Source organism: Zeus faber (genome assembly GCF_960531495.2).
Source record: "Zeus faber genome assembly, chromosome: 7".
NCBI lineage: Eukaryota > Metazoa > Chordata > Actinopteri > Zeiformes > Zeidae > Zeus > Zeus faber.
The window spans coordinates 9,548,048-9,561,546 of record NC_137203.1 but is presented as its reverse complement, the minus strand read 5'-3'; the positions used below and the strand labels follow the sequence as shown (position 1 = coordinate 9,561,546).

The 13,499-nt window shown below is 47.1% G+C and overlaps 1 protein-coding gene across 1 annotated transcript in view; it reads left to right on the top strand.

The window, feature by feature from the left end:
- LOC307232498 (rho guanine nucleotide exchange factor 28-like) overlaps positions 1–13,499 on the top strand; it is a 49,174-nt gene that overhangs the window by 10,904 nt on the left and 24,771 nt on the right. The window contains exons 8-10 of the mRNA XM_080003530.1: positions 1,086–1,161; positions 2,202–2,245; positions 3,824–3,896. Coding sequence (XP_079859656.1) covers positions 1,086–1,161; positions 2,202–2,245; positions 3,824–3,896 — 193 coding nt within the window. The remainder of the gene's footprint in view (positions 1–1,085; positions 1,162–2,201; positions 2,246–3,823; positions 3,897–13,499) is intronic.

The following is a 13,499-nucleotide window of genomic DNA, read 5'->3' as shown; positions in this document are numbered from 1 at the left end:
AGACGCACGGCAATGTAAAAAAAACAAGCCGGAAAGAAAAGCTTAGGATAAGATCTGGGCACGTTCATAATATCACCCCTAGCAATCTCACTGAAAGCTTGATGAGGAGTAAAAAAAATTATATCAATTCTCGCTTGTGGGGGGGCCTTTTAAGGTAGTCACGGAGTTTCCTGAACTCACTTCAGCCAGGAGTAGGATTTCTCTTTTTGAGAATGAATGACGACGCCATCTGAGCCGCAGAATGGAAATGATGCCCTTTTTTTAAGTCTTTAAGTCTTTTTTTGTGTCCTGGGTCTCTAATCGGACAACGATCTCCCAACTAGCACAACAAAAACCAGCCATTTTCGATAATTGCATTTTGGTTTTTGCATTACTTCACGTCGAGCGGTGGGGAAATGAGAGAATCTTGGTGTCGTCGTCTGCCGTTGTTAGGGCAATCAGAGTTTGATTGAGTGATTCTGCACATTTTTGGCCGTGATGGACTGAAGTGGTTGCCGTTGGAATGTTGCACCTTCCCCGTTTCCCTTGTGTTTCTGCGGCACGTGCGTGGGATCCTGTCGTGGATGGCGTAATGGCTTCCCGTACAAGATCGGTCACAAAAAACGATTCCGTCTCTATCCAAACGATATATAATTTGATAAACTGATTGTTGTCCTAATCTCTCCAACATCTCTCCTTCCGCGAAATGTACACGCTTGTCCACGTCCGAGCACATTTGACATTTCTGAACCTCTCCTAATAGTTTCCTAAGTTAAGAAATTGTCATAATAGGACTTATTTTTATTTATTTTTTATTTTTTTAGTAAATAAAATCAAAAAGGCATTAAACTGTGTGGTCAGGGACTGATGTACTTGGAAAAGAAAAGAGCAATATGATTATTACATGAAAATCAGTCCGGCTTTGTCTTGCATTTTGAATTATGGTGATAATTATTAGAATTATTATGATATTTGAAAAAAAAGAGAAACGTTTCCGCCTTTGTTCCATTTCCTGTGAAAATCAGCCCAGCGCTGGTCAAACCTGTCTGGAGCAGCATTTTCCCTCCTCGGTATACCTCTTTTAAAACGACTCTTCCTCCCCTCAGATCAAAGCGCTCAGGAGAGAACGTGCGGAGGTCGTCATGGAGAAAGAAGAACTAGTGGATGATCCTACAGAAAATGGTACTTTTCTCTTCCAAGTCTCTGATTATGGGATCTCAAGAGGCCTAGCGGTGCCAATGCAGCCTGTCTTTACCATTCTCTCGAGGGGGAGTCGTTCTCTGCAGGAGAACATCACTGCCATCCGCTGGGCGCTTTCGGCCACGGCAGCGGCCGAGCCGCCCTGGCAAACAAATCAGACGCAGACACGGGGACGGTTTCGTTCGCCAAATTTGTTGACGGTTTGAATTATCGATCTCCTCGGCTTTCCACGTTTCGCGTGAGGAAGTTCCACGGTATGAATAGAGTGAGCAGACTTCTTTTTCTCTCCCCGGCTTCTTCCTCCCGGCGGGGTGAGGCCGTGCGCTAAAGGTTGTTTCCTCTCTCTCTCACTGGGGTGCAACTTAAAGAGCCAGCTGGCATCAGTCTACCAGCTCACTGAATGAGCATGTTGTATGATATCACGCTGGGGCACAGACAGACCTTTGTGGGGATAATGGCCCTCCATGTGGTTATTTCAGCCTTACCCTTATACTGTACACCCCCTGTTTTTTGTTGTTGTTGTTTTTTTACATTCTCTTCCTGGAGTCTTTTTTCTCTTTGGTTTTATTTTTCTTTTTTTTTGTTTTTGAATTTTCTTCTCCCAAGCTTTTCCATCCTATTTGTTTCTCTTCCTCCTCCACCTCCTGACTTTTGTTTAGTTTTGACGCCTACAACTCCAGATTTTTTGTCATGCCACCCAAAGACTCGACTTGCGTGTGTGCGCGTTGCTGCTGTGTCTGGTGGGTGATCGTGCACCATGTCCCTTTTAGCTGTGGGACGCAAAGTAGTAAACCACACCGTAAAGACACCCCTGGGGTTATGAAAAGAATAGAAAATCCAACATTTTTAATCATCATCAGATAATCCAAAAGCGAAGAGGGGGGGGGGGGGGGGGGGACTTACACCGTTAAACTATGACAAACATCTGTGCTTTCTGGAAGAAATTCTTTTGAAGTTTTATGACTGCTATATCGTCCATTTTAATCATGTGTTTTTGTGTGTCCCTCTTTTCTGCCAAGCAGTGTATCCTGACATTTATGGAGGCAGCACAGCTGGAGAAGAAAATGTAAGTATTATTTTACCTTATGGGCACTGCGCTTGGCATAGTATTGACATAGCAAGTTAAAAAAAAAACAGTGTAATGAAATGCAACTGGCATCTGACCCAACTACCACAATTACTTGTTTAATTGTTGACCAGTTCCTCAAAATTCTGCATCTCCAAAATGATTTACAGAAGTTTATCTAGCTTTTCCCATCGTTTATTTTATGATAATGGGTTTGTCCACAGTTGAAAATGGTTCTGTTCACAATGGTTGGTTAATAATGGGTATATGTTTCTTGATATTTCATTCAGATTGCCATTATTTGCTTTTGGTAAACCGCCATCTTGGCAGGAAACAGAGCCAGAACTTTCTCCATTTTTGGCGAGCTTAGGTCTGAGTGAAAGTACCAGACAGTCGGAAGACGGGAGAGACACGCCCACCTTGTTCGAGGGTGAATGATTGACCTGTGAATCAACGCAACCACACCCCCCCAAATATACAGTACCTCTCTATATGCCATAATATCCTCTTTATGGAATTTAATCATTTTCAAAATCACAACCAGGACTCCCACTACAAGAAGTAAACGAAAAAATAGAGACCCGAAAAGACTTTTGACTCTGTCTCAAACTAGTGCATGCCCGTTCAAAATGTGAGACTTTTTAAGAAATGTAAATTGCAGGTTCAAGTCGTACACCGGGGGAGAGACACTATTTGTGACTCAGTCGCAGAGCAGCCCCGCCCTCCGCTGGCTCGCTGTTTTTTAAAAGTTTATTGATATAATGTGTGTCGCGTGTCCAAATTACACCACGTGTGTGTGCGGGTGTATTGCTGTCCCCGGCAATACACCTGCCTAATGTGAAGTAGATTGGTTGAGCGGTTGTCGTGCTAATCGACAGACAGATTCCTTCCTTTATAGTTATTCGATTCGATTAGTTTGAGGTTTTATGTTTTCTGCAGCAGCATCTAGTGGCCACTAGCTGAACTGCACTTTAAAGTACTTCTGCATGGGCTTTTAACACCCGTCGGTAATGGTTGCCCCTTGCCTAATACACGTATTTTTTGGACAGAAATAGAGTTAACGTAAACCCGCAGCACACTTGAGCACTGCTCAATGTCACGCACAAGCTAGAATGGGCATTGAGTACCTGCTGCCCCGCAGGCCTTCAATGCCGACCATTGTTTTGTTCCCCTCTCATTGTTAAGGTGTCGAAGGAGGCACCTGGTGTGACGCACCAATGAATAGTGCTGTGTGTGTGTGTGTGTGTGTGTGTGTGTGTGTGTGTGTGTGTGTGTGTGTGTGTGTGTGTGTGTGTGTGTGTGTGTGTGTGTGTGTGTGTGTGTGTGTGTGTGTGTGGAGGGCGCATGTACATGATCCTGTTCCTGGTCCATCCTCCAATACCTGTTTTATGTGGCACAGATGGTTAGTTAATTGATCTCTCTCGCTCTCTCCCTCCCCCGCCCAGTCACCTATGTTTAAGTACTTAGTCTTACTCCCTTTTTGTGTCCATGGCATGTTTGTAGCATGATGAAAGGGCTCAGTGTCGAACTGTGCGTGCTTTTTGGTGAAAGGTCCTCTGTTTCAATGTCTCCACTCAGGACTGCGAGGAACCACTCATGTTTTGCCTGAATGAGGAAGATGAGGAGCAATCCCCATCGCAGTCTAAACCAGGTACAGATTTTTTTTTTTATGTTAAAATCATTTTATTTGGATTAGATATTTCTTATTGATTTATAATAGAAATAATAATTGAACCATTCCATAACCAAGCAAAAAGTGGTGAGTGGGTAAGAGGCCCTGGAACTAAGATCCATGCGTCTTACGAGGTTCTATGTCATGTAGATGTATCGCTGTTTTAGTTGACATACGCTGGAGGTTGCCTGGGCATCTTCTGTTTACAGAAAAATGTTCCTCCTGTGGAGCAGGGTTTCTCAAATGTTTTGGCTGGCCACCACGGAAAAAAACAAAGTCAAAGTCTCGCGACCCCATCATCCCTTTAGTACGTACAAGGTTTACCCATACTTAACATACATTCAGTTAAGTACGTTCAAACCACTGCGGACTTGGCATCCCATGTGATTAGAATTTGAATAAAATCATTGCCATTGCGTTTGTGTAAATTTTGCCGTAAAAAAAAAAAAGAAATTGTATATTTGATATATTAAACATTATATTTCATGAGCTGTTGCTGTAACTCTCCACCCCATCATCGTCCATGTCGCTCGAAATAGTGTTTTTCGTTGCGTCGTCGTGTCCTTAGGGTGACCAAACCTCCCGATCCGTGCAGGACTGTCCCGCATTTTGATCAATTGAAGCTTGTAAATTGAAAATCTATATACATTTCTACCATTTTGACATGTATTCCCATGCATGCTGCGCGGCGTCAGCGCAGCAGCAGCTTTTCTTCGGCGCTGTCGGGGACAGGAGTGGGAGAGTGAGTTGCTATGGTTACAGGGACACACACACACACACACACACAGGCGCGCATGCTGTCTTTTTCTCTTGGTCTCTCTAACGGAAAATGTAGCCCACTGAAAAGTGCTTCGTTTGTGCATCTACTGAATAATTTAACTGAGAGAATTATTTCTGATTTATTTCCCCTGGAAAACATTTGCCCACCCCCCAGGGACCCATAGTATGGGAACCTGTGCTCTGGAGAACATAGAGCTCAGTGCTTATTATTGGATATGTAAACCTACGATCACGACCCTCCTCATTTCTTTCTTCCTTCCTTTCTTCTTCATCTTTCTGTCTTTTCCCCCTCACACATTTTGGAAGCTTTGTCTCTCTGTGTAATGAAAATTGTCGCAGTTGAAGTGCCTCAAAACTCTTTAGCATTCACATGCAGAGAACGATCCCAGTCGAAAAGTCTTGCTTTATTTCAAATTAAAAGAATTTTAAAAAGGATTGAAGTTGTTTAAAACACACTGGCACTTGCTATGTGAATAGTCTTCACAGAAAATGCCATAATCATCCACTTGGATGAAAAAAAATCATCAAATTTTGCTCGAGAAAGTTTTTGAAATAACTCAGTAATTGGCGATGAAGATAAATGATCTCTAAACGGCAGATTTTATATCTGTATTTTTAGACTGAATATCAGACTGATTGAACTAAGATGCATGTTCTTGCGACAAATCCGTTCACGTCACATCACTCTCGCCAGCAACGAGACAGAACCAGATCCCGAGCTGACACTGATCCCGTCTCTGTTCCTCGTGTAGCTTCACTCTAATCCATGTCGGCTGATCCAGTCCTGGAGCTGGATGGAATTTGTATTGGAACATGCTGCTGGTTAATGATTGGCTGGTGTGTGAGAGCACAACACATTGATGCCGCAGAGTAAGAATGCTGCGGTTCCGTGCTGAGGTTTCAGGCCTTATGACAATTGGCATTGGACATCTGCAATTTATACATCCTGTGGCTGGTGTTGTCGTTTACGCTGTACGGTTTGGCCACTTTATACCTTGCGTGCGTGTGTGTGTGGGAGCACTCAAGTGCACGGACACAATCTCATGTGTTTGTCTGCCTTTGTGCGAGTCGCCGGGTTTCGCGGAGGATTTCCGCGCCCTCTCCGCGCCGTCTCAGAAGGTCTGGGACCTCCGCTCGTCGCTCGAAGGCCTCGTTCTGGTTTACGGAGAATAGCAGCCGGTCATTCGAAAACTATTTTCGCCTGAATGTTGGTTTACCCCCCTTCAAAAACATCAAGCGCATAAAGACCGTGACGGCGGAGGGACTCGTGTTTCGCGCGTGCGCGTCCGTCTTCCAGGGTGACAATCGCTTTCGGCACAATATCAAAGCCGTCGGACGCGCAAGATGAGCCCGGGCCCTCCATTCCGCCATTTTAAACCGCTTGAGATCATATAGGACGATAACGTCGGCTAATCTTTCCGTGAATCACCAAGCGGAACGCCTGCAGACAGCTTCAGGGAAGGATGAGGAATCTAGAGTGTCCCCGTCATGTCCAACATGCTCTGCTTCCGCACCTCCCTCCGCCTCCCTCTCTCTGACCCCGGGATGTTTTGGAAGAATATATTATCGTGATGATCATAAGGAATCTGACACCATATTGACACATTGCAATATAGATCTACAGTATGCGATAGTATAAATCAGAGCTCCAGTGTTTAAATCAAACTCCCTGAAAGAACACCATCCCCCCATTTTTTTCCAACCCCTTATCGAACCCAGGCCTTATTTGGTTCCCAAAACGGAGCCCCCCCCCTTTTTTTTTTTCTTCTTCTCTCTCTTCTCTCTCAAGGCTTAAAGCTTTGCCCTATTGGACCGCGTTCAACAAGGTCGTCCTATGAACACTTATAAATGATGGGAACCGGGGCGAACCAACATTTCAATAAGGTCTGGGTGGAAGAATAGCAAACGTATCCTTTAAATAGTTTGGACGTCATTTAAGAAGACAAAAATGCTATGTCATACCTATGACACCGCTGAAACTCTCTCTCTCCTTCTCTCCATCTCTCATTCTCTCCATCGTTTTTTGTTTTTTTTCTCCACCTACGGCGCTCCACCCTTCCTTTTGCCTGCGCCCCCCCCGTTGCCCTCTGAATGTCCCCCCCCCCCGCGTTTCGAGCACCCCGCCCCGGAACGCGTACAGACCCAAACATACATGCAGGCGTGCACGCAAACGGCCGTCTCTCCCTCACGTTTTCTACTCAGCCTCCACCCGTCCCCATCAGGTCAGTGTGTTAATGTGAGTTTTAGTGAATAAACAGCAAAGGCCACTCCTTCCCGAGGGGCTTGTCTCTCCACGGCCGAAGAAAGGGGCTCTCTGTGCAAGTGTGTGTTATTTTCTGTGTGTGTGCTTCTGCAAGATGACGGCGTGTGTGTGCGTGTGTGTGTGTGTTTGTGCATGATTTAACACCTGTGTGTTTTGTCTTTGTGTTTCTATGTGGTTCCCCCCCTGTGTGTGTTTGTGTGTGCTCGTTTGGGTCCCAGTTTGCACGTGGGTGTAGGTGTGTGTCTATGTGTCTGCATAAGCCTGTGTGTGTGTGTGTGTGTGTGTGTGTGTGTGTGTGTATTTGAGAGAGGGAGAATGTAGTAAAGAAGAGAGCTCTGAAGGGGGCAAGGGCTAGAGGAAACAGGGGGTGTTTGTGGCTGAATGGGGGGTTGCCAAGGCTGTGCTGAATGCAGTTTTCCAGCAGCTTGCTGAGCGCCCCCCCCCCCCCCCCCCCCCCCCTCCGGGAAAGCAGAGTGGAGGAGTGTGAGAATCAAAGGTGTGTGTGTGTGTGTGTGTGTGTGTGTGTGTGTGTGTGTGTGTGTGTGTGTGTGTGTGTGTGTGTGTGTGTGTGTGTGTGTGTGTGTGTGTGTGTGTGTGTGTGTGTGTGTGTGTGTGTGTGTGTGTGTCGGAGGGGGAGAGCTTTATGATACAGGGAGCGAGGCAGAACAACCAGAAAAATGAGAGAGTACAGAGTTGACGAACTGCCAAACTCTGACACACAACTCAAACCGGGGGGGAGCTCACCAGAGTGTGTGACCCCGGCTGCAGGATCCAATTGGAGAATGGAAAAAAGGATTAAACTTTGCTCAGACCCCACAAAAGCACCATTAATGTTCACCAGCACTGCCCCCCACCCCCGTCCCCCCTCCCCACTAACACATCCACTGACACACACACACACACACACACACACTGGTGAGGAACATGATCTCAGTCCCTACACCGGGGGGTCTCCAGCCTTGTTTGGAGTGATCGCTACCTTATAGTTTAAAAATGTGGTCATGTAGTTGTTTCATGTACGTCATCAGTATTAATCTTGCATAGTTTTTTTTTTTTGTTTGTTTTTTTTTATAAATTGTGCACTCAAAACCGTAGTTCCACCTCTGACATCATGACTCTATCTGCATTTTGTAACGGCCAGCGCCGCTCAACGCAGGGGGAAAAAAAGAGCCGATAACTTTGACCCGTCGGACATTTTTTGCGAAACATCTCAGCTTTCTGTGTGAGTATTCTAAGGTATTATGCATTGTGAATTTATGTGGCGTGCTCCTGATTGAGTGCGTTGGATAAAATGTCTCCTTCTATATTGTTCCGCCCGTTTTTGACATCCGCACGCTCGGCCCATTCTACGATTCGCTGCGGTTTCTTTCATTCATATCCCATTTCATACACGATTGTGACCTCTCCTTTTTTTTTTTTTTTTTTTCTTCTAAAATCCCTTTTCTAAAATTCAACTCTGTCCCCGGCATCTCAAATGATGATGCTGCTGTACTTCCACAAGCTGACCGCAGGGGGGGAGAGAGAGAGAGACGGGGATAGAGAGATGGGGGGAGAGGGAGAGAGAGTCTCCATGGTGAGACTGCTGACCTGGCAGACCGCCTCACCCTCGGTCTCGGCGCGGCTTTGACATGCTAAAATAGAGAGGGGGGGGACAGAAACACTGAAAGAGACGGGGGACTCTTCAGCGTGTTCTGTCCAAAGGGGGTATTATGCATATGAGGGTATTGTGCGGACGCCTTGTACCTTGGAGTGTTTGGACGCCCGGCTCTGTGCGCGGCCGAACTGCCGAGACAATCATGAACTCATGAAGTTAATCATTCCTGCCAGGGCTGAGACTCACCTCCCCTGTTTGTCTTCACTGCAGGCTCTGAAGTCACTCCTCTGTCCGTGTCTCTCTCGCTCTCTCTCTCGTTCTCCTTCAGTCACTCTTTCCACCCGCCAATACATCCCCCTCCTCCTTCTACTGTCAGCGTGTGTTGATCTCTCTCTCTCTCTCTCTCTCTCTCTCTCTCTCTCTCTCTCTCTCTCTCTCTCTCTCTCTCTCTCTCTCTCTGTCTCTCTCTCTCTGTCTCTCTCTCTCTCTCTCTCTCTCTCTCTCTCTCTCTCTCTCTCTCCTCTCCCCCCCCCCCGGTGCCATGTGTGGTTGAGCAAGTGAATGACTGGCTGACCGAGTGAGTGAGTGGAAAAGGAGCAGGGAAAGGAACAGATTTAGAAGGGAGGACAGTGGAGCGGAGCGTAGCGGCGGAGGTTGGAGAGCAGCGAGACAAGGCTGGAGCCCCGGGCAGGAGACGGGGAGAGGCGGCGGGACGGAGGGGGAGAGCGCCTCGCGCTGCCGGCATTATTGGGCTCAGAGCGTTGTGGACGCCGTGGCGGGGGAGGGTGTAGGATTTTTAGGCGGAGGGGAAGGGGGGGGGTAGTCAGAGGGGGGGGGGCGCACGCTGGCTCACTCCTGAAGTGTCAGTGTGTCTCCAGTTGGACTGTGGGAGACGCTGCTGCCGCAGGGTGTTCAGACAGACTGCAGGAAAATGGAGAACCAGTGAGGAGGGCTGTTTTATAATATATATATATATATATGTATATAATTATTTTTTCTTTATATACCAAAAGCCTCAAACTGTCTATGTAGCTCTAAAGGGAAAACCAAGTCATGGATTCAGACTCTGACTCTCCTTTCAACTATTCCTGGCCATCTTTTCCCAAGATGAGGATACGCAGGAAGACGGGGAAGAAAGGTAACGCTCCACGCAGACATAGATGCAGACGCGCTAATTTGTGGTTAAAGGTGACCCAGATTTCGTTTTCCTTGCACTGCGTCCCCTGTTCTTTGTCTTATTTCGGTGATGCTGAACATGCTCGGAGATCTGTGTTGATCTGATGTTTACCGTCGCATGGCAAAAACGTGCGTACCGTATTGTGCGGTTGAATTGCAACATGCCTTTTAACATGTAGATCAGGCCGTATTATTCATTTGTGTTAAAACCCTCCCTCGACTCGGGAGTACCATTGTGTGATGAGTGGCAGAGTAACCCTTCCAGATCCGAGTGAAATTTGACCCCGGGAAAACACGATGAAAACCCCAAAAGTCTTGGCAGTGATCTTTCGCCCGTTTTTCCTCTGGAACAATAAAGTTTTAATGATCCTCCTACCATTATCCAGTCCTGACTCACATGTTCCCGGTGCAGCGCTGGGTCAATCAGATGGCCGTGTGATTGCTAATGATGTAACCTGATATCTGACAGTGCGTTGGGGAATGTCAGATGTCTACTCCAGGCCCATTGAGTGTTGATTTAGACGTCCACAAACCACACTGTTCTCTCTGTTGGCAGAGAGCGCGGGATGTGAATAAACCCTGGCGGCCTGTGATGCAGTGTGATGTCATTGCCTTATGTGACTACGGGGGGGTTCATGATGTGAGACTGTAGATAGCGCATGACATTGTGCTCCTAATGAACGCTGTCACAGGCCTATACTTAGACATTTGACAGACTATGACCACAGCGACTTCACATGCGTGTGCAGATTGGCATCCTGTCCTTGAAATGTCATTGGGCCAAATCTGTACGTGCAGTTTAAATCTGGAGCCGTTGAGCAGTTGAAGTCACCTTGTTTTTTAACATTGGAATACAATAAAATAGGCAGTTCTCTAGACATTAGAGGGTTAACCCCGACGTGAATACTTAAAATAGCCCAGAATCTGACCGCAGTGGTTAAAGAACCATTGCATGTGTGTGAGGCTCTCTCTCTCTCTCTGTGCTCTCCCTCGTGTGTGTGTGTGTGTGTGTGTGTGTGTGTGTGTGTGTGTGTGTGTGTGTGTGTGTGTGTGTGTGTGTGTGTGTGTGTGTGTGTGTGTGTGTGTGTGTGTGTGTGTGTGTGTGTGTGTGTGTGTGTGAGATCATCTTACTGCCATGTGAGTGTCACGGCTGAAGCTCAGTCATCTCTTCCTCCTCTTTCACCAAAAACCCTCAACAGATAATCCATGTTATTGCTTCTTAATTGTGATTGACACAACAAGATTTTACACAAACAAGCTCTGTTATTCGCACGGGGAGCGGGGCCCACCGCATGATTTAAATGTCTGCTGTAACCAAACATACTTCTATTTTTTTTTATTTGTATTTTTTTTCTCTGCTTGGGGTTTGGCGAGCAGAGAACACATTTTTGAATAGCCCACTTTTGCAAAGCGCACTTATGGAAAACAAAACACTAAAATTGCCCTCGCTGTCACAGCCCACCTGTTTGGTGAAGTGTGTTTTCAGGTGTGCCAAGCCGTGGTTTATTTCTTCAGTCGTCGGACCGGATTCTGGGTTGCGCGGCGGTACCGCTGCCTGGATCTCGCTGGCTCGGTGACATGTCAACACCGCGTGCACGGACGGTGTGATGGTTGGAGCGGCTTGTTAGGGCCGCAGGTGTCGTAGCTCCGGGTGGGTTTGTGGATCTTGGTCGACAATTGTTATCACGATTTAAGCCGTCTTCCAGAACACCGCGGCCAAATAATTATCTCTGCCCCCTCATAAGGTAATAAGACCCTCTATAGTCTTTGCTGAGCCATCGCTCTTTTTTTAGCTTCGCAGACTGTTATTGGGCCCTTTTTGTAATTTCTTTCCCCAGCCTCTCTTTTAACCGATACAATCATGAGAATGCTGAAACTTTTTTTTTTTCTTTTTTTTTTTTTAAACTCACAATAAACAAGGCACGTCGCGTTTCACCCGGATGGCGTGCGCTGTTTATCGGAACTATGTTTTTGCGCATCCGCGCACAAAAGCGGAGGAAACTTGTGCCGGTCTCGCTTTTCCCCCTCCCTCCTTTACCTGGTGACCTGGTTTCCCTGACGCCCCCCCCTCTCTCTCTTTTTCTCTCCCTCTCGGGGTCTGTGCGGGTTGCGGGGGGTCACGCTCTGTGTTGAGCTGCCCCGGTCTGGAAACGGAGGCACTGACTGCCCGTCTTTGTTGGGGTTCTCCCCGTGGCGTGCTCTCTCGCCCGCTGCTGCCTCTCGGCCGGCGCTACCGTATAGTTTTGGCCCCCGCTCGGGGACGTTGTTCGGAATATCGCATGCGGCCTGCATTCCCCGAGCGCTGTCCTGTGAAAACAACCCCACGCACAAATCTGCATTCTTCAAAACCTGGTTTGAAATCGGACCCCCCCGCCCCTCCCGCCCCCCGGGGGTGTTTTGGTAACGAGGCTAGGAAAACCTCTCCCGCGGAAAGATTAATTCTACTTTGCTCTAACCTGTCAGTAACGTGAACCGCCTGCCCTATTGTTATTCTCACAGCTAACTAATGTTAAACACAGATACCAATGCCTGACGGTAAGGTTCGCCGAGACAGTGTTTATGGGTCAGAAGTGCGTGAATGTTATGGCCCTTGGAGACCAGCTGTGGATTTGGAGTGGGGGCCGAGAACTTGAACTATTAGGTCTGCCCATCAAGTCCCCGGGTTTTCATGCGGCGCGGGATCTGCTTTCAAACAGAAGTTTGACCCGCCTCCAGTTTGTGATCCTCTTTCGGACTTGATGTCCATTAAAACTAATCCCGGGACGCCCGAAAGCAGGGCAAACACGGCGTGTGGGGTCGGGAGTGAAGGATCCAGGATCAAGTTTGTATCGTCTTATAGGTGAACCGTGAAGACCCGATCATCATTTAACGATAGATAGAACAACCGACGATGTGATGTTTTGCCATTTTCCACTCATTTTCGACTGTCATTTGCAGTACATTCACATTCACCCGTGAGATATGTGGTCCCCGGGATGATTTAGAGGTTTGCGGATCGGGGATTGATGTGCGCCGCGGTCTTCGGATCCTTTTGCGGCCCGACGTGGACCGGAGCCTTATCCCCCCGCGGCGTTTGATGTGGATGGAACAGGAATCATCTGGTGTCCTCGTCAGTGTCTGCTTGACTCCCCCTTTGCCGTTTCAAATTTATGGGACAAACCACCTACAGGAAGCGCAGCCAATTGTCCGCCTGATTTATTCTGCGCTCCGAGCGCTGCACTTCTCTTCCACCTCCCCTGCAGCGCTGGCAACTTGGAAAACCTAGCTGGACGATGGATCTGTTTTTGAGGGACATGTTTTTTTTTGGGGGGGGGGGGGGCTTCCTTTGTTTACAATAGAGGGAGAGAGAAGTTTCACTGCGAAGCAACATTAAGATCTTAAAGGGGACCTATTATGCAAAACTAATTTTTTCAGTGCTTGGGTGCATACATTTGGGTCTCTGATGGGCGTTACTAACGCACACACTGTTAAATAAGACAACTCGGTCGTTTTAGGGTTTTTTTTGTGAGCTGTATGTTTCAGAAAACATGTGGTGAAACGAGCCGATCAGATTTTTGTACCCATTGTACGTCACAGGGCCCACAGTAGAATTACAACCGCCCCCACCCCATCTGAGTAACTCGACAAACAAATCTTTCAAAAGAAAGAGGAATTAATACCAACTGTCCGTGAAGGAACTGCAGACGATGGAAGATTCAAGATTCAAAAGATGTCAGAATTTAAAAAATGATTCTGCTGTGTATTCCTTTCCAAAAAAAAAAAAAAGGAT